The sequence below is a fragment of the Gymnoscopelus microlampas genome (assembly GCF_963454915.1).
Source record: "Gymnoscopelus microlampas genome assembly, chromosome: 18".
NCBI lineage: Eukaryota > Metazoa > Chordata > Actinopteri > Myctophiformes > Myctophidae > Gymnoscopelus > Gymnoscopelus microlampas.
In genome coordinates this window covers 27486203-27506688 of record NC_139955.1, presented here as the reverse complement: position 1 = coordinate 27506688, position 20486 = coordinate 27486203, and the positions used below count along the sequence as shown (strand labels likewise).

Here is a 20486-nt window from a genome sequence, read left to right as displayed (position 1 = left end):
AAACAGATTATGAATAGCAATGAATTAATGGTAAGGTTGGGTCAAAAACAAAGAGGTAAAGTTTTCATCACGACCAACCTGAGATGTTTCATTTGACAAAATAGCATGTTGAATTTGACAGATCTGTCTCTCATGTTGCTCAGGATTGCTGAAAAACACAAGACCACCCACCACTGGTACCTCAATCAATCATACGCTGATATTTAGAGCAGTTAGGATGAAAAAGAACAAATGCATAAATCTGTTGTTGACCGGGTCCTCATCAGCATGCGAATGTCACACTACACCATTATCATGTGTCTGCTTCATGAGAGAGCGAGAGAGAGAGAGAGAGAGAGAGAGAGAGCCCAAATGTGGGTAACAAGAGCAAAATCAATTTCACACATGAGTGCGTTTGGAAGAGGTGAATGGCGGTGGCGGACAGCTCGACCTGTCCATCAGCCTGTGTGTTTCTGGCTGCTGTAGTAGAAACATAACTCCTGTTAGACAAACAGAGCAGCTAGCAAGGGAACAACAATGACCTATGTGGATGATACGGCTATTAGAGCAGGAAACAAGGCATCTCCATCATGACTCAAGCCACCTACAGTATTGGCAAGACAGCTACCTGCGCAGATGGGAGTGCTGCCTAGAAATGCTCAAATCATGGAGATGGAAAAATAAAAAGGCAATGTTATTTTAAACTTGGTCTCAGTAAAAAAGGAACATGTATAGAGGTGGAGTATAGTGACTGGGCATAAATCATGTTTTTAAATGTTTTAGCAAATTCAACATAAACAACCATAAGGCGGAACCAGGGCAGAACAAGGCAGAAAGAGCCTGCTGGTTAGTCAGTCAGGGACCGATCAGAAGGCTGACAATGGGTCAATTACTGAGGGTAAATGGTTCCCAACTTCAACAGTGATGCAGTGAAACAAACCATTATAAAGGGATATGGGAAGTCCTAAAGCAGATTTATGCTATTTTCTGCATAATACAAACAGCTCAGTCATCTTTTATTGTTCATGCCAGCATAATTTAAATCACGACACACAGCCCTTGTCAGCGTCTGCTGCAATTCTGACAGTAAACTCATTTTAATTGTGTCTTTAAAGTATTTTATTCTATTGAACAATCTCTGTCTACATTTTGGTAACCCATCTTGGCAGGAAAGCTTAAGACCTAACATCAAAAAATAAAATATTTTGTCATTACCACTCTGTTAATACTAAATTGAGTCTCCAAATGTCTCCGTTTTAGTATTTCAGGATACATTGTTGCGATAATATATTGTGTATATGCAGGATGATTTGACAAGTTATGTACAGTACATGAGAGACTGTTCAAGGTTACCATGCACATGGTAGGACTGACACCACTTTATAGTAAAAAGATTTGCACCATACAGTTGGCTTCTGAATGCTCAGTCCAACCATAAATTAATAACTATCTAATTATTGTGACTTAAATAGGTTTTAATGTCCAATATTCAACTATTATAACTGTGCCATTTATTTATTGAAAAATTCCTTCCAAACTGTGTCTTTATATTTAGATGTGGAGTTTTTACATACCAGAGACTTTCAAATGAATAATTCTTTCCATCCTGGGTTACTTACTGGAATAAAGCAGCTGGCTTCCATGTAAGTAAAACTATGATAGTCAATATAAACCTTTAACCTAAGAAAATGAGACGTAACAAAACACTTTTAGGAGATCAGTGTACACACCGCCAAACCTCTTGCCAGGTGCAAGGTACAAAAATAGGAAAATGAAAAGAATCTCATGCTTTATTTCGGTGGTGGGCCAAAAGTGCTCATCAGGGAGTTGAAGCCTTGATGGTGCGGTTAAAGTCAGAAGTAGCATGACTATAAAGAGTTAAGGGACATATTCCATTGTATTCCATTGTGAATCTTCCGTTGTCAGGTGTTTTTAGTTTTAGCTGATTTTGTTCCCATGCTTGCTGTCTGAGGACTTTAAGAAAGTGAAATAAATGTCTTCTCGTTGTGTTTTCCAGGATGCGGAAGGCTGGAAGCACTTGTGCACAGATAATAGTTTCCTGTTAGCCTCTGAAAACCTTCCGACAAGATCCAATAATCCCTTTGTTTTACGTTTTATAGGAAATGATCGTTCATCCATGCTCCTGGTGAATTAACCACCTTTGGCCACCATTGTGTCTTTTGATAAGTAAACTACCCAGTAGACCATATTAAATGCCCCAAATGACACTGGGAATAGGATCCTTGCATACTTGTCAATTTTACTGGTTCCTCCCATTCCGGCAGTGCTGGGCTGAGAACATGGCGACTGCTTTGGCTCTCTTTTACCCCCCGGCATCTGGATTCGCTCCAGCCTGGGCCCTATGAGGTACTGGAGAGAAGTGGAGCTTGCGTGCTGCTTGGACGGCGTGTCCACCGCCACGTCTGGTGTGGAAGGTGGAGGTGGGGGTGAGTTTATGACCAACAAGTTGGAGGAGGAGCAGGCCATGCTGAGCACACTGAGTTGGCTGTCAGATTTCTCTGGGCTTGAGTGCGAGAGGGTAGAAGCGCTGCCATTGGTCCCTGTGGCGGAGGACCGCAGCTGCCTCAATGCCCCTCCTGTGCTGTAAGTGCCGTACTGGGGTCTCGGGGTGTCCCGTAGTTCTGGCTGAGACATGTAATTCATCCGTTTCCTCAAGTTGCCATTTGTATCTGGATTTACCTGTAATGGAAGAAAAAAAGGACAGGAATGCAGTTACGGGATACGTGATGAAGTATTCTTGAAACGGTATTGTGCGGCTACTTTTCTTTATCATATGATTCTTCTTCACCCTTGACACTCCATAGCATGGAGAAGGCCTGGGCCTATGATCACAATGAAATGAAGTGATATTTCAAGTCACCTAAGTACACCTAATTTGGGTTAATTCTCTCCATGCTCCTACTCTATGAGTAATAGTTCAAAGTCACACAGTTTTTTTTTGTCTTTGTAAAAACTAGGTAAGGTCATATAAAGCTCATCATATTGATTACAGTCTTCTTCTTGGCAAAGATTATCTGGAAGCATAACGTACTGTGTGCAATACAGATGTCACTTACCAAGGATTTTACTCATTTCACACAAGCTTAAGATATAAAGTAGGTAGCGCTGTATCGGGCGGTAATGCAGTATAGCATCAAAGGGGCTTAGCCTTTGAAAGCTGATGTTTTCAAGCAGGGCGAGTGAGATGCTGGTACAGTACCACCACATTTGCAGAAATAAGCCCTCCCTCAAAGCCCACTGAAAGGATTCAATGTTATTGTGTCCCATGTGCAACAGGGGAAATAGTGGGCCTGCTTTTTATGACACCATGTGAGGTGGTAAAAAGGCTTAGAATCTGGAAGCACCAACACACTCTGACCCCTGTTGCCATGCTCTGCAGTAGCTCCAACAGGGCCTTGCTCTCGAGGAAAAGTGTATTAATCCCCCCCAGCACCAGAGTCATACTGAAACCTATAATGTACAGTACAGATGTGCCCCTGGTTCCGTTGCCGTGGCAACCTGCTAATCCACTGAAATGCTGTTGTCACTAAACTGTATTCAGGCACGATTACTTCACAATGGGATTTGTACTTGAGGGCAACTTAAACTAACATATGCATTGCGTTGAGTTTCATCTACACCACTGGTCAGCTGACAGAATTCATTTTATTAAGAAGTAATGGTGTACCATTACAGTGTTAATTTAGTTGTAACAAGCAAATGATTATGGCCACAGTATAGATACAATCATACATGCACAGTGATTCCTTAATACAAATACGAGAGCATACAAATGCGAGAGCTTGTATATAGCATAAATGTCTTATGTACCATAGTGTGATTCATATTGTCTGTGTGTTGTTATGTGTACTCTCTGTCCTATAGTAATACATGTGAGTTCTTGTTATGATTATGTACTTCTACTGTGTGTGTATTCAGTGAAAAGATAATGAATAGCAAGCAAAAATGAATAGTAATCTTTACACTTTGAGAGATAAATGAACACTCTGGACTACTGTCTGAAGAGAAATACCAGAGCAAAATATTGTTCCATACATTGGTGTGGTCCTGTATCGCCCAATGTGTAGAACATGGCTCTAAACCAAAGTATTATCTCATTGAGTTCAATGAAAATCTTCACCTGCAATGCTTCTCCTATGTCCTTGTCCTTGACAGGCGTGCATTGGGGGGCGTTTGGACACCTGGCTGGTTTCTTTTTGTCCCTCTCAATCTGTGCATTGGTGAAGTAGTTAACAGCTGCAAATTCAATGAGGGCAGAAAAGACGAAGGCGAAGCATACAGCGATAAACCAGTCCATCGCAGTGGCATAGGACACCTTGGGGAGGGAGTGGCGGGCACTGATGCTAAGTGTGGTCATTGTCAGGACAGTAGTAATGCCTTCAGAGAAAAGAAAATACTGCAATTAGTATAAATAGATCATCATCCGGACATTCATTGTTGCCTAAGATTATCACACATACCCATAGTTCAGCATGCTGTGGCATTTTAGCTTGTCCTGATTGTTGAATTACAGCTGTATCAGCTCTAAGGCTAATAACAGTTACCAGCCCTAAGGCTGATACGGCTTATCACCCTCTCAGTCCTTTTATCATTCCTGTAATTTCTCGTATTAGGAAATAAAGGCTAGGTATGTGATAACATAGTAAAAAGTGCAGGATCTATTATTATTGGCCATGGATAGATCTGGGAATCGGAAGGTTGCTGGTTTGCCTCTCTGTACGCCCAGTCGACATGCCCCTGAGCAAGACTCTTAACCCCTCATAGCTCCCCCTGTGCGCTCAACATGACCATCTGAGCAGCCATCAGCTGCGTGAAGCTGAAATTGAATTCGCCCCATGGATCAATAAAGATTTGTTATCATGTTAATAAAATTTGCATTTTATTTAAATGATATCGAGTCGAGTGAAAGTGAACTGACTCCTCAACCATCATGTTTCCCATTGTAAATATAAATGTAAATATCTAATATACTGTATTTATCCGTCAAGACACACATTATAGCATTTGATCAGAATGAAATGAAAAGGTCTCTCCGTAAATGCATCTGTGAATATTTCAAACTATTCATATAGTTGATCCCGCATTCATACAGGTTGATACTGTACTTTTATTTGCAGAGAAACATCAACCTTATTCCAAATAAGAAATTGTGGCTAATTAATCGCATGAAATCAATGCCCCCAGTGTGTAAAGACCAAGGGGGGCAAACCCTCTTTGCTGGAATTGAGGCTCACTTCCGGTTTCTCGTTCAGCCTGCTGTTCCTGTTAATGGCCCAGGAGATATTTCACCTTCTACCGGTCACAATACATTTAATCCCAATGCAAGTCAATGAGGTTTTGGGCGAACTTAAACTTGATTTTATTACCTTAGTAAACCTTTTCATAAACACTTTATGTTTTCAATCGCTAGTTTAAAGTCTTTTTTAAATCATCATGATATGCGTTTAGTAAATTATGGTCCCATTTATTTAAATAATGATAAAATAGGGTATGTTTTAGGGTTTCTACTGATTCTACCGAGTGAAGACCCGCTCTCACTGGGGTTGCAGCCAGTAGCTGTAGTTTCTGGTAGCATTTCGGACCGGATATAGAAAGATGCCGGATTTGAAATCGCTGAGAAACGCGTTGGTAGAAACCAATGGCATCACATAAAGTTATTATTATTATTATCATTATTATTATTATTATTATTAGTAGTAGTAGTAGTAGTAGTAGTAGTAGTAGTAGTAGTAGTAGTAGTAGTAGTAGTAGTAGTAGTAGTAGTAGTAGTAGTAGTAGTAGTAGTAGTAGTAGTGGTAGTAGTAGTAGTAGTAGTAGTAGTAGTAGTAGTAGTAGTAGTAGTAGTAGTAGTAGTAGTAGTAGTAGTAGTAGTAGTAGTAGTAGCAGCAGTAGACACCATAACTGTTCTCTCTAAATTTATAATCATATAAGAAATTATTTCACAATGTAAAACATTTTTTCAACCTGGTCTGAGCAGAAGTCACGTGGAGCAACAATAACAGAAGGCTATAAGCTTCCACCAACTCAACCATCTTTGGAATTATTTATTAATAGGAATAATATGATTTGCAGAAAATCTCCCTTATGTTCAATCTAGAACAATCTGTGCGTCAGAGTCCTCGACCAACAGGAATTTATCCCCTGTGCCCTTATGTGACCGCCACATAATAACCTGTCAATCAAAAAGGCGCAGCATGATGTTGGTAAGTGAGCTGCTAGGGCTTGAGGTTCACATCTAGAATATTAACCACGTTCAACCTGGCATCCCTATTTTGGGCATGTCATTGCAGACAACAATTTTCAAATGTAAAAAATGTTTTAAAAAAATCCAAAAGTATAAAATAGGGCTATAGTGGTTAACCTCAAATACAAGGCTGTTTCATTAGGTTAATTGTCCAAATCAGGCATGCAGTCAGTCCAATCGTCATATGAGATGATCGGTCTGTAAGCCAACTAATCTGGGAATCATTTTAATGACGATATTAGAGATGGACAGGCTTTCTCTCATTTATGGTGCTAATGTGTCTGGTATGACGAAGCCCTCTGCGATTGAATAAAGAGTTTTATTCCAAAATGAGATATTCACCATTTGGAAAAAGTGATGGCTACAAGCTACATGTACAATACCATTGGCAGCTGAACTTTTTAATAAGCGATGATGGTATTTCTTAAAGGATAATAGAACAGCTGTGTCTTTAGTGGAGAAAATTATAACACTTCTAGACCGGATGTTCTTTCAAATTTGTATATACCCTAGAGCATTTGGGAGTATATCTCCTCAATTTATCTCATCAGTTTCAATGTCTGGCAATGACATATGTTTCACTTTACCAGATTTAGAAAATACATTTCACAGTTTAATACTGAGAGCTTGTTCAGAGTATACCTTTCAATCCAAGCCAGTAGGGGGACACCTCCAAATGGTCCCGCCATAAGCGTATTTCTATTCCTGATCATCATCCTAACAAGTGCCTCTTCCATGCTCATTATTTCTCTCTCTCTCACACACACACACACACACACACACACACACACACACACACACACACACACACACACACACACACACACACACACACACACACACACACTCTGCCACACTCCATCCATCACAACCCCACACATTCACACTCAGAGAACAGCACAAATTCCAATGCCACACATGCTCGCCTGATATAGCAATGTTTACGCCGCCATGGCGCCCCTGTCAGATACTGTGGTAGGCAGTTTAGCCTTGATAAGAGAATAGAGCTTGCATTTGGGAGAAGGCATCGCATCTGAGTCACTGTTAAATACAGAACATGTTACTCACTGTGGCAGAGCAGCAGTGATTCCTTAGCGCTTGTACATGGCAAGTACCTTGAAGGCATTTGACTATTTTTGATTTACATACTGTAGTCCCACAATAGCTGGTAGTGGGACTACTTTATATAAACAATAATGTAACTGTGTCAAATATACTGTACATTGAAAAGAGACTAAAATTACAAATAATGTCATCAGCAACAGAAGTGTAAGAGTCTGCCTGGATAGATCGTCACTATAACACAAGAACAGTTGTGATCAATGTATTAAATCTTTTCAGCTATTGTCACTTATCTCAAGGAAATCCTTGGAATTATTATTTCCCCCCAACCCATTTTTTGCTAATTTTGTACATTCCCCATAATCACAGCAAACCGTAAACTAAGTAAATTCATCCTTGTTCATTGTAATAAAAAATGCATTGTACTACAACTAACCAGTTTTAAAACATTGAGCTAAATTTCATGTAATGATGATGAGGAACAAAACCTCCACACAATCAGCCAACTACCACATTAGTTCTGGAGGGTTTAGACATGGCAACGCTGATAGCTCTGTCAACCTGAAGCCATGAAAGGATTTGTGGGTTATACGTACCGAAAACGGTTCGTGCTGGGACCGATTCTTTATTTATCCAGAAGGACACTTGTGAGAGGATTACTGTCATTATGCAGGGGATATAAGTCTGTATCATGAAGTAGCCCATTTTACGTTTCAAGTGGAAGTACACTGTCATCACCACATATTCACCTGGGGGAGAAACAAAAATAGAATTAGCCAAATGAACAAAGACACACAGTAAAAGCCTCAGTGTTAATTGAACTCTGAAGGAGGTGCAAATGGAACCAAATGGACCTGTGGGTTATTTGGTAAAATGAACACTAAATATTTTACTATGGTGTTAAAAGAGGCATATACGTATAGCCAGAATTCAAGTGTTCAAAATTCCAAAACACCTTCCCAATTAACATGTCAAACATTTGATTTGGTTTGACTTCTTATACAGCTTCTCATACAGTACTACGAGGAAGCTGCAGGGGAAATAGCTAGCTGCACTATGCCTAGCCAATCAGAAGAAGGCGGCGTGACATGGAGCACGAGAGAGAGCAAAACTAAATTTAAAAATATGGATTAAACATGTGTAATGGCAACGACGATTAGCGCCGATTACCAAAAGTTTCCCGCGGGACACTAGCAGTTGTGAGTATCCTTGAAATCTCTCTGCAACACTTTAGAGACGTTATATTTGTTCGAGACCAGAGATTGGTATCAAGCATGATCGGGGAGAATGCATTGAACTTCAAGGGACCCAGTTTACCTCGTCCCAAATACAAAAAAGGTAAACTGTTAAAGAAAATGTATACCGGTTCGAACAAAATCAAAACTTCTGCCTGTTATAGCGCCACCATGAGGCAGATTTGAAAGGTTTCGGGCAGAGGTTCTTCCTCTGCCTACTGGGAGTGTGTGTGGAAAGTGTCATGCCAATAGATATGTCCAGCGGTGCCCGAGATTAGCTGGTCACAGACGGACAGACAGGCGGACGGACAGGCGGACGGACGGACGGACGGACGGACAGACAGACAGACAGACAGACAGACAGACAGACAGACTCACAGGACCGAAAACATTCACCGTTCCGACCTGGTGGTGATAAAAAAAATTAAAAAAAACATTCACTTTCACAGACGTGTCTCAAATGATTTGTTAACTACGTTTTCCGTTGGCACACCTCCCATAACAATTGTGTAAATGCTTCCAATCGACCAGACTTGCAGTGTTAGAATTGACGCCCTTTAAATGGCTCCAGTCATCATGTCTGCAATGTTTGATTTCAAGGGGCTGGTACAGTCTGCCAATCAGAACATAGTATTACTCTGACTAGTGTTTGTACAGCCTGGTCCCAGAGAAAACGTTGGCACTGTACGTTTCTGAAAATCACAAGATATGATGACGTGTCTTGACCATGTCGACTCAGTCTTAGAGTTCCAAGTAAAGTACATGAGTGCAATTTTGAGGTACATTATAATTGATTCCAAGCCTGTCAGTGAGCAATTTGAACACAGCTGAAACGGCAGCAGCACCGCAGGCGTGAGCCCCGGGAGGCACACCCGAGCCAGTGCCCACACCATGTGGTGTGACTGCTCTGAAACGGCGAGATTCAATATCCATATGCAGAAACATACAACAGCAATGCTTTTTCTCTGGCAATTGGGTTAATATTGGCTTGTATGAGAGGTTATACTCCATAGCCATTTCTGACAAACGCTATAATATATTTATACGAAAGCTTGACTGTTCTTTTTCTGAAATGGACTTCCACACATTTTTTTTTCAGAGTTCAAGAAGTATATAGGAGCATCTATCCGAACACAATTGGCTCGTGTTCGGGGCAAGGAAACCAGGTGGGGAGGGTGATATTTGTCACTGGACGTACTCCTATGGGCTGGGGGCGGAAACAATGTCAGCAGGTGTGGGGCAGGGTGTGGGGCAGGGGTGTGTGGGGCAGGGGCGCAGCCATGGGTGGGCCTGGGTGGGCCGTGGCCCCCACCCACATAGAGAGCTGGCCCACCCAATCGATTTAGCAAAGAAAAACATTTTGGGGAATAAAATAAAATAAAAAAAAGTATAATAACTTTTGGATAAAAAATCGGTAAAATCAGGCAAAAATAAGAATTAAAGGGTCTACACCATGAATTTTAACTTTTTCTTCATTTTTGTGTGTTTTTGGTCTCCCCCACCTCTCTTCTGTTCCAACAAATACCCGACTTTGAGCATGCAGGCTTTCATAGGCTATCTGTGGTTTTTATGTAAATTGGTCTGAAAACAGTCCGTCAGATTTGTTCCCCCACCCTACGTCACGTCTGGGAACAATTCCTCCCGTTTTTCAGTTCTAACCAAAAAAAAAAAATCCAAAAAAAAAAATATTTTTTTTTCATTTTTTTTTTTTTTTTTAAATTTTCTTATTTATTTTTTTTACTTTTTCCACACAGAACCAGGACATAACATGCATACAAACTGGCTCCATAGCGCCCCGTGCCAAACAGGACAATGTGGTATTGCAGGTGAAAGTGCTTTATAAGCCAGAGAGAAGTTAGTTGGAATGAGTATATCTGAGGCTTGATTTAGGCTCAAACCTTTTGAAAAACGTTTGAGGGACATAAACAATATGATATCAAATATTATTATTATGTTTTAAATTCATGGTGTAGCTCCTTTAAATAACATAACCCTAACCCAACCCTAACCCTAACCCTAAAACCGAAATAAAGTAACAAAAAAACGCCTGCTTTTTAAAGTAACAAAAAAACGCCACCCGCTCCTGCTCAGGCCCAGCCTATACTAGCGTTCTGGCTGCGCCACTGGTGTGGGGCGGGAGGAGTAGGACAAAACTGTCTCTACGTCCTCCTGGTGGGGGCTCCTCACTGGCAGATGAGTGAGTAGAGTACAACAACAGTGACACACAGAAATGTGAATGGGGCGGAATTAATTGGCATAACAAATGAATTGGAGAGAAAGAAGGATACAAATAATTGGCTACTCTAAATTATTTAAAATAATTTATAATTTCTCTGAGTTTTAAATGGATACATTAACACTGAGGATTTTACTGTAGTCATCCCACCTGTGATGGATTTAATCGTTTCGCTGGAGACTGTCTGACCAATGAGATCATACTGAACGAGGCTGGAGGATTCTGGGGGGACCTCCACTGAATGCTGCGGTCCTTTGGTCCAAGTATAGATCATCTCTGTTTTCGGATACGCATCTGTGGGCAGAGAGGACAGCCATATGGGAGTTGCGTAATCACTGGGGTGATTTTCGCTATAAACAGCAAAAGTTCAATACAATTCTGGATATAATACTGCATGTAATCGGTTCTTTTATTATGGCAGTAGAGCTTTTTACACAGGCCATTTTATGATGTTATGGGGCACACAAATTAAAAAATTGTTTTGTATGCTTAAAAGCACTCTTCGAAGAAAGAAAATAAATATCTTCCATTGTCTGTTCAATGATCTCTTTTTTCATTTCAGCTGATCAATGTCTGGTCATGTCTGTCGTGTGTAAAGCATTTTGACTAACCAATGCTATGTAAGTGGAATCAAAGTTAAAACACTTCACAGTAATATTTTGTCAGCGGTCTAAACCCCAGTCAGAATTGGGATACATACCCAAAGTGATATCTTCTTACAGATAATGAAAAGCTTCGTTATTTAATTAAGAGTGAAGCCTAAAGGTGATACAGTTGTTTTGAAAAGAGAGAGGAAGCAAAGATGCCCATTGTTTCTGCTTGCCACTCCCAATGGGACTCCGCATCGGCAAGACACCAACTGCGCAAGGGAAATGAAATGACTATGGTGTGTTGTGGAGTGGAACGCAAAGCCTGCGTGTACACAGATGGAGAAACAGAAAGAGAAAGCAAGATAGAGAGAACATGATTAGAGAGAGGTACAGACTGAGAAAGGAGAAGAGAGAGAGATAGAGGGAGAGAGAGAGTGAGAAAGAGAGAGAGAGAGAGAGAGAGAGAGAGAGAGAGAGAGAGAGAGGGAGAGAGAGAGAGAGAGAGAGAGAGAGAGAGAGAGAGAGAGAGAGGAATAGAGTGAGGAAACGGAAAGACAAAGCACAGACAGACACAAAATAGGCTCACACACATGTACACGCACACATTCACGTAACACACTTACACCCACCCACCCACCCACATACACACAATAGCAGCATAGGTCTTAGCTATCCCGAGGCAAAGGAAGGGATGCTGACCTTTCCTTTGCTCCGGGATACCTCAGATCCATGGCTGCATCCATGGAGGCCAGGAGCAAAGTGGGATGAGAGCAGCAAGAGGAGGCTGGAGAAGAGGAGGGGAGGGGAGGGGGGATGGGCTCCACACCATTAGCAGAAATGATGATAACTGGGAAATCAGAATTTGTCCTCTGCAATGTCACAATGGTGGAAAATTATGGAGAACTGAGGGATTGTAATGCCCCCCCCCCCCCATCCCCACTTTGTGGATACAATCTCTGAATCGCTGCTCTTTCCAGATAAGATGGAGCGGCTTTATTTGAGGGTCTCCTTTACTTAAGATTTTTGCTGAACAGCTGTCTCACTATGTACTCAGTGATGCTGAATTAGGGTTATATTTGTTTAAGTTTTCAGTGCAGAAATTCTTCATAACTCTGTATTAAATCTTTGCCATTTTGTATCATGCTCATTACTGTTTAGTGCAGATTTCATTTCAGTACCAAAAAGTAAACATGCATGTAATGTAGCTTTTGGCAAACCAAGCTAGAAGTTACAGAGATTATAGAAGAACTAATTTTGTTGGGTTTATCCCTTTTTATTAGAGTTATAGTCAGTTAGAGTTTCTTTAAGAGGCAATAAATGAAAAAACTGTGTTACCTAAATGTATGGTCATTTTACACTAAGTCATTGGAATGTATCTGTTAGATAACCTTTGAGTAAATGTTTTCCCACTTTGAGATTAGTGTGCTAGGTGGCACGCACGCATGTACACCATTGTCCCTTGACAGTAAGACTTACAGCTTCCAAACTTAAGGGGGCATGCATGGGCATCCATGGGGAAGTCCATCAGCTTCATCGGGCATTCAGCATTTATAGTCAACCTGTGACAGCACAGTAAAATTAGTTAAAAAAAGACATGTGCACACACACATGTGCAGACAGACAGACACACACACACACACACACACACACACACACACACACACACACACACACGCACGCACACACGCACGCACGCACGCATGCGCACGCACACACACACACACACACACACACACACATGCGCGCGCACACACACACGCACACACGCGCACACACACACACACACACACACACACACACACACACACACACACACACACACACACACACACACACACACACACACACACACACACACACACACACACACACACACACACAACCATTGTCCCTTGACAGTAATAAATAAATCTAATATGTTGACCAATGTCAACATATATATTGCCTCCCAATGTTAAGTTGGTCACAAAACATATTTCTATTTACCATAATGTCTGTGTAATCCATTACAAATGTGGTCTACTGTGCTCAGCACAGGGGTCTGTACCACCCCTACAAGGCCTCCCTTTCAGCTTGCCTACTGTTTCGATGAAAAACAAGTATATACAAAGAAAATAGGCCTGCCCTCTCTGCATAAAAAGGCAAGCATTCTGCTCAGTTACAACAGCCTACATCAAAGACTGCAAGTGAGACCTGAGATTACCTTGCAGGCACAGACCTCCACTTGATTCTTATCACCTTTCTGTCACAGCCAATGAATAAAGAACATGTATTGTGCTTATTGTGGCTATATACCTGTCTGTTCTTTTGTTCATCACATCATTAACTCATATATCTCAGCTCTGTGGAACCAAAATGGATGTAATCTCTACAGGTTGTTGTAACTGACAGATGTCCTTATAAAGGCCTGTGTAAATGCACTTAAACCCATACTTTTAATTCTGTTGGTTTGGTCCCTTTTATTATAACTTGAGAGAGTATAGTTAGTGACTGTGTAGTTGCTCTGAGTTTTTTTTTTTTTTTGGCACCCAGTGCCAATTGCCTATGTAATCCTGGGTGCTACTCTCCCTCTGCCAGCCTGGGGAGAGCCCAGAACTGAGCTCATGCCTCCTTCAATGCATGAGGAGCTAGCAATCCGCTTCTTATCACCTGACAGGGGGAGTTTCCCCGGTAGGACGTAGCACGTGGAAGGAACACGTTATTCCAACCAGTTCCTTTCCCCTCCATCAGGCGCCCCGCCTGACCAGGGGGAGGCAGTATAGAGACCAGGATTACGGCATGTTTTTTGTGAGGGTACCTACCCTAGGGGACACAGGGAGAACATGCAAACTCCACACAGAAAGGAGGGTATGGGCACTGATGACACAGAGGAGAGGACACGCCCCCGGCGCCCACAGCGTCCCCGGCGGGCAGTTTCTTTAACCACTTAAACCGTATATACTTTAAATAGAGCCAGGGGTCTTTCTTTGCGGGAAATAACCTAATCTACAAGCTCACAACACATCTCGTTGTGACTTGTTGTGAGCTTAGATCTGCTAATGTTCAACCCAGAATAGGGTTGCTAGTGGTTAAGTTGTCTTGTCTGGGACAGTGTTTGAAAATGGACAATCATCTGTGCCTGAAAGCCACTTGTGTCACCGTGTGCAGATATTGTACTTGATGCATGAAGTGAAGCTTGCTGTGATTCTAAATAGAAATAATGAATAAATAGTAGCCTAGTAGGGATACCCAGACTGCATACAAGTACAGTACCTCATGGTGTAGAGGATGGTTCCGTTCTTCATGATACGGAACAGCTTATTAGGGGCGGTCATGTTGTGGGCTACAGACTTCTTGCCATTCCTAAAGAAGGTGTCTGGTGTCCACACCTTGGACACCATCAGGTTGTTGAGCCTTAGAATTTCTATGGGTCCCTCATACATCAACCTCCGGTCCACCCATGTCTGTCTGAAGAACACATCCATTGTGTACTCCTAAGTTTTAGGGTAGATTTGAAAAAGAGCGGATCAAGTACAATAATATTCATCTGATGAAATTGAATGATTAAAGAAAACGTGTAGTCCTAGCAAGCCAGAGCTACACAAAAAATAGTCCTAAAAATATCTGGATTACAGTTTTATACATCATTATCATTGCTAATGTGTCAGTTTGTGGTTTGGCAGGGGCTACCTACCATTTCAACATCAGAGACAGGTCCAAAACTTGTCACATAAATGTCTGTTTTGACCTCAGTTACGGAACCTATAGAGACAGTAAGACGTAACACAGGCAAACTGCATGAATAAAAACATTGTTTTATATAGGGTTTGAAAGGTTGTCAATTAACTAGTCTCTCATTCTGAGGTTGACATATTCATCATTGATCTCACCTGTAAATGAGCAACTCTTGATAACACCCAATTCTTAGAAGGCCAGACTTATTCACACTGGACCGGATTTAAAGACTAGGCTTAATCTTCAGGATGGAATCAAATAGCTGCTGCAAACCTACACAGTACATGAGTTTATCTAATACAGCCTGCGTATGCTATGGTGCATTAATATAATTAATTATTTTTTTTAAATGCTAAAGAGGATTAAAACATAATCCTGTTTGAACACTTTGAATGGTGTGGAGAGCAGTAAAGTTTGTGAGTTCAAAGGCAATTGTTTTTTTAAGTGCTGAGTGTCATGCCTGGATATCTTTCGTGTCAGTTGGTATAGGCTACACTGCACTGTAAACCTATTTGGGTTTCACTTTTAGAATAATGGTTGGCTGAAAATGACTGACACTGTGGTTTCAGACAGACATGAAAGCGAGAGCTGTACTCCTACCACTTAAACTGCACATTAAGCGTTTGTAAGACATGATTATGTAAGTAAATTCGGTTAAAAGTGTAAGCTTTAGAGGTCACTTTTCAGGACGTAAAACAGATAAGCTCCCAAGATAGTCTTAAAAACTATATAGCATCATCATTATCTTTGGAAATATTTTCCTATTCAGCAACATGTTTCTGGTATAAGACGTGCACTGAGCTGTCATGATTTCAATGAATGTGAGGTCTTACAAAACACTTTCAATGTCCCAGTCTCTGGCACAAGACACAAGGCTCAAGCATGAAAAACTGCAGGTGGCTCTACATACCCCCAAATCCAGGTCGCAGTCTGTTGTCATAGCCGTCCAAAAGTCGGTCTAAAATACGTGTGAAATTCTCCGGATATAGCCTCTCATCCTTTCTTGTCTGTGCTGAGATTTTCTTTACACTAAAATAACAAGGCAACATCTTAATGTGATTAGTGTCTTTAGCCTCAACAGAAAAGCAATACACTGATAATGATGATCATATTAGTGCCATGGTTAACCAAGTATTTTAGCCAACCAACACAATTGGTCTACTCTATGCCAATGGTTCTCAGACTTTTACATTTCAAGGTCTTCCCAAAACTCTGACAGTATACAAATAGAACAAAATGGACCCTAACGGGTCCATTTGGTTCCATTTGTATACTGTCAGAGTTACAGACTTGTAAGGGTACATTTAGACACCCCAAAAGGAACCCAGGGAGTCCCTGGAATTCACTTTGAGAACCACTGGTCTATAATAGCTGTTCAGCACCATGGATAGAGACACTTAACGGCCAATGGTGAATTTGAGGGCAGAAATCAGCTTAACCCATTAAGACCATGAGGCCCATTCTATACAAATGTCATCTAACAGTTTAAAAAACAAACTTATGTTGCTATAATATCAGTGGTTCTCAAACTTTTTCATGTCAAGGTCCCAAAATTACATGTATTTGGCCGCGGACCCCCATCTCAAAATATGTTGTTCCAGGGACCCCCAGAAGCAAAGATTTGAGTTAAAAATGTTCGCTTTAAAAATATGTATATATCAAAGATTTGCACAAATGTTTAAAAATAGCAGATCTACAAGCTCATAGCGTGGCACCGTGTGTATCTGCTATTTTTGAATAGCCAAAGAAATCTAAAATGACACAGATGCTGTTGTTATTGGAACTCACCAAGTAGTCAAGCAAAAAAAGTAGAAGATAGTCAAAATGTAACTGGGCCACATCGCTGTCACCATCTCCTTCTTGGCAGAAACCATCTTTGCATGCCATTATACTTCATTCCTCTTCACATGTCACTACAGCCAGACGCCTTGTCCCGCCGGTCCCGTGGAAGGCGAGACGCCACGACAGAGAGAGCAGAAGAACATCAGCGCAAAATTAAGGGAAGTTCAGCATTTCTATTCCCGCAGTCAGAAGAGAAAAGAGAAAGGCAATCATTGTACCAACCGCCCGACACGTTGGTCCTGCCCGATTATCAGTTGTTGTTGGCATACACTCCGTTCAAAGAAATAAACATCCTGCGTGTGTGTGTGTGTGTGTGTGTGTGTGTGTGTGTGTGTGTGTGTGTGTAGACGCGCGCGTGTTTGTGTGTGCATTAGAGTGTCTATCTCACACTCTCTGCCTCTCTTCCCTCTCCCCCTAACTCCCTCTCTCCTCTCTCTCTCTCTCTCTCTCTCTCTCTCTCTCTCTCTCTCTCTCTCTCTCTCTCTCACACACACACACACACACACACACACACACACACACACACACACACACACACACACACACACACACACACACACACACACACACACACACACACACACACACACAGTGTCTCTCTGTTCTTGTTCTTCTCCTCTCACTCTCACTCTCTCTCTCTCTCTCTCTCTCACTCTCTCTCTCTCTCTCTCTCTCTCTCTCTCTCTCTCTCTCTCTCTCTCTCTCTCTCTCTCTCTCTCTCTCTCTCACACACACTTGCAGTGAGCCTCGCACCTGCCAGTGTCATCGGGGCAAAGAATGGACGTGCGTTGCTCCGAAACGACTTGAAGAACCGCGGTGCTTTAAGACAGAGTCAGACCCACCAGCTGCTCATCCGGTACAATCCATCACAAGTTGAAAAGGAGGGCGCGCAACAACTAAACTTGGCACAGGTCCGCATGGCCTAGGGCAGTGGTTCTCAACCTATGGGTCGGGACCCATGGGGGTCCCCACATGATTCTTTTTTTTTTTTGGGGGGGGGGGGGGGGGGGGGGTCCCCAGGTGATAGTGAAGTGAACCTTAAAAGACTTAAGACCTTTTTTAAGACCTAAAAAATAAGAAGAAATTAAATTAAATTTGACTGCATCAAAAGTAATCAACAAACTATATTATAAAAACTGGTGAAAATTTGGCCAAATTGTCAAATAATATGAGGCAACAATTGTGAAAATAGTTGATCTACAAGCTCACATCGCCTCGCAACGTGAGACGTTGTGAGCGTGTAGATTGCTATTTTCACAATATTCATCTGTGGAACTGCTTTCAGGGTGGGGGGGCTTTGAAACGACATAACAGGCAGACAGCTTACATTTCAGCATTTAACATTCAAGGCCTTATTATTCATCTTGTGCCAAAATGTCAGAGAAATGATATGAGTGCAATGCAACATGCCAATTGACGTGTCCTTTTAAGGACATGTCAATTGTCATGTTGAGTATAACAGCTGTTAAGTGCTCAGAAACATGTTGAATTTAGCCTACATAGTGAACCAGATTCAGGAATGCATTGGTGAATGCCTGTATTATGATTCAAATGGGTCAGCCTTGTCGCAATACGCAGTCATACACGCACACGCGCACACATACACACAAAAAACGTACACATACGCAGGTAGCTACTGTAAAGGAACTGGGACAAGCCACATGCTGTTTCACAGATTTCTCTGCACCTGGGACAGGCACAGGACCTTCAGCATGTGTATGCGCGTACTTTCCTCCTGTGTGTGACGTGTGTGTGTGTGTGTGTGTGTGTGTGTGTGTGTGTGTGTGTGTGTGTGTGTGTGTGTGTGTGTGTGTGTGTGTGTGTGTGTGTGTGTGTGTGTGTGTGTGTGTGTGTGTGTGTGTGTGAGAGAGAGAGAGAGAGAGAGAGAGAGAGAGAGAACTCTCTTGTGTGGCTCTGAAGGTGAAGGTGCGGGTAAATCTCACAGGATAAACAAGATGTCTGGGTTCCACCACACTGGCTTTCCTGATTGGTTTTTAAGTGCATAGGCTACAGCCACACACTCTCTGCAGAAACGTATAAAGACAAGGTGAAGAGTGGTTTGAAGGGAAGCATTTGTGTAGACACAGCACATACAAGCTGAAATCATGTAGTGCTCCCAATCCCCTGTACAACCACCCACCCAGTCCACCTACAAAGCACCGGAGCAAGGCTTCGTTGTGGGGGTTGAGTATCTGTGCTCTTTGTTGGGGCAGGCTTTGGTCCAAATGCAGGAGGGATTTTTAATGTCATTTGATTACAATTTGCTCTTTTAAACGAAGCACGTTTAAAAGAGCAAGCACATTAGGCATACTGTACGATTACGGTTGAAGAATTTTTCATTCAATAGCAGTGTCTTGAAATGTCAGGATGTAATAAGAGTTTTAGGTGATGGCATGTAACCTTACCTTATTATACATATGTTAACCTTTCCCAGTGTGGTTGTCCTGTATGTTTAAATCACATGATGTGTGTACATTGCTTACATTCATGGCCTACAGGAAGTACAGTATGTGTCATGTGAGGTTCACAAGAATGTTCCACAATCATAGAGGAAGGTAGAATTGTACCATTCATTGCTCTAGTTTTCTTATTCAGTGTTCTTATTATTGCTCTATAGTGGGTACATTATGAGTGTGTGTGTGTGTGTGTGTGTGTGTGTGTGTGTGTGTGTGTGTGTGTGTGTGTGTGTGTGTGTGTGTGTGTGTGTGTGTGTGTGTGTGTGTGTGTGTGTGTGTGTGTGTGCGCGTGCGTGCGTGCGTGCGTGCGTGCGTGCGTGCGTGCGCGCGTGCGTGCGAGTGAGTGCATGCGTGTGTGCGTGCATGCCTGTGTGTGTACTGTATGTCCCATGACTCCTTGAAGCAGGTTCTTGCTCAGTAAGTTAGATACCCTGCAGCGGAAAATATCAAACTAAGATAACCTAGTTTGTTTGGGTTTTTGTTTCTTTATCAGCATGCTTATGAATGCTTCTGTGTTTAGAGGGGTTAAGCATTGTGTGGCACAGATTTATTTCGGTGTGTTGGTGTGTGACGAGCCGTGTCCCGTCACAGCCAAATCCAGTGATAATTCAAGTTTTTTTTCACACTCTGGATGTTAGTGTGCTTGTGGCTTTACTCTTGGGAATTGGCTCTGTGCATAACTGTAGTCCTGACTGAGTTTCCTGAAGGTGGCATAACCGTTTCCTGTTCCAATTCATTTCCCATAGCTTTGTTTGATTGGCTCGTCAGCAGATTTGAACTGGAAACACAGAAACAAATTATGTCATGGATGTGTGGATACAGGAATCACTAGAATATACCATTACTCAAATGATAGCCTGTAATGAAATGCTTTCGAGATAAGTGCCCAGTCATAGCTGGTCTCCATTCATATGCCAAGGGATGTATAAACAAGTTTTCTAGGGGGGAAAGGGTGTCTCTGAATTGTGGGCATCAATTCCTGTTGTCAGTTATTCAATTCATTTGAGTGATCCGTGTCAGTCAATAATAAAGTGTGAACAGAAATAAAAAAGGGTCATATTAGTCAGTCTACTTACCCTACAATATCTCCCTCCACACAGCTTCAAA

At 41.8% G+C, this 20486-nt stretch overlaps 1 protein-coding gene across 2 annotated transcripts; it reads right to left on the bottom strand.

Moving 5' to 3' along the window:
* Positions 1–1087: 1087 nt before the first annotated feature.
* Positions 1088–17251, bottom strand: gabra4 (gamma-aminobutyric acid type A receptor subunit alpha4). 2 transcript variants are annotated; one of them, XM_084085689.1, is made up of 10 exons: positions 17146–17251; positions 16870–17008; positions 15992–16110; positions 15041–15108; positions 14620–14840; positions 12844–12926; positions 10928–11071; positions 7903–8055; positions 4121–4377; positions 1088–2679 (listed from the first exon to the last, which is right to left on the bottom strand). In XM_084085689.1, the coding sequence occupies exons 2-10, from the start codon at positions 16953–16955 to the stop codon at positions 2131–2133; spliced, it is 1680 nt and encodes a 559-aa protein (XP_083941815.1). In that variant the 5' UTR covers positions 16956–17008; positions 17146–17251; the 3' UTR covers positions 1088–2130. The 2 variants fall into 2 exon arrangements, with proteins under 2 accessions (XP_083941815.1, XP_083941814.1); XM_084085688.1 differs by having other exon boundaries at positions 16870–17226.
* Between the last annotated feature and the right edge of the window lie 3235 nt (positions 17252–20486).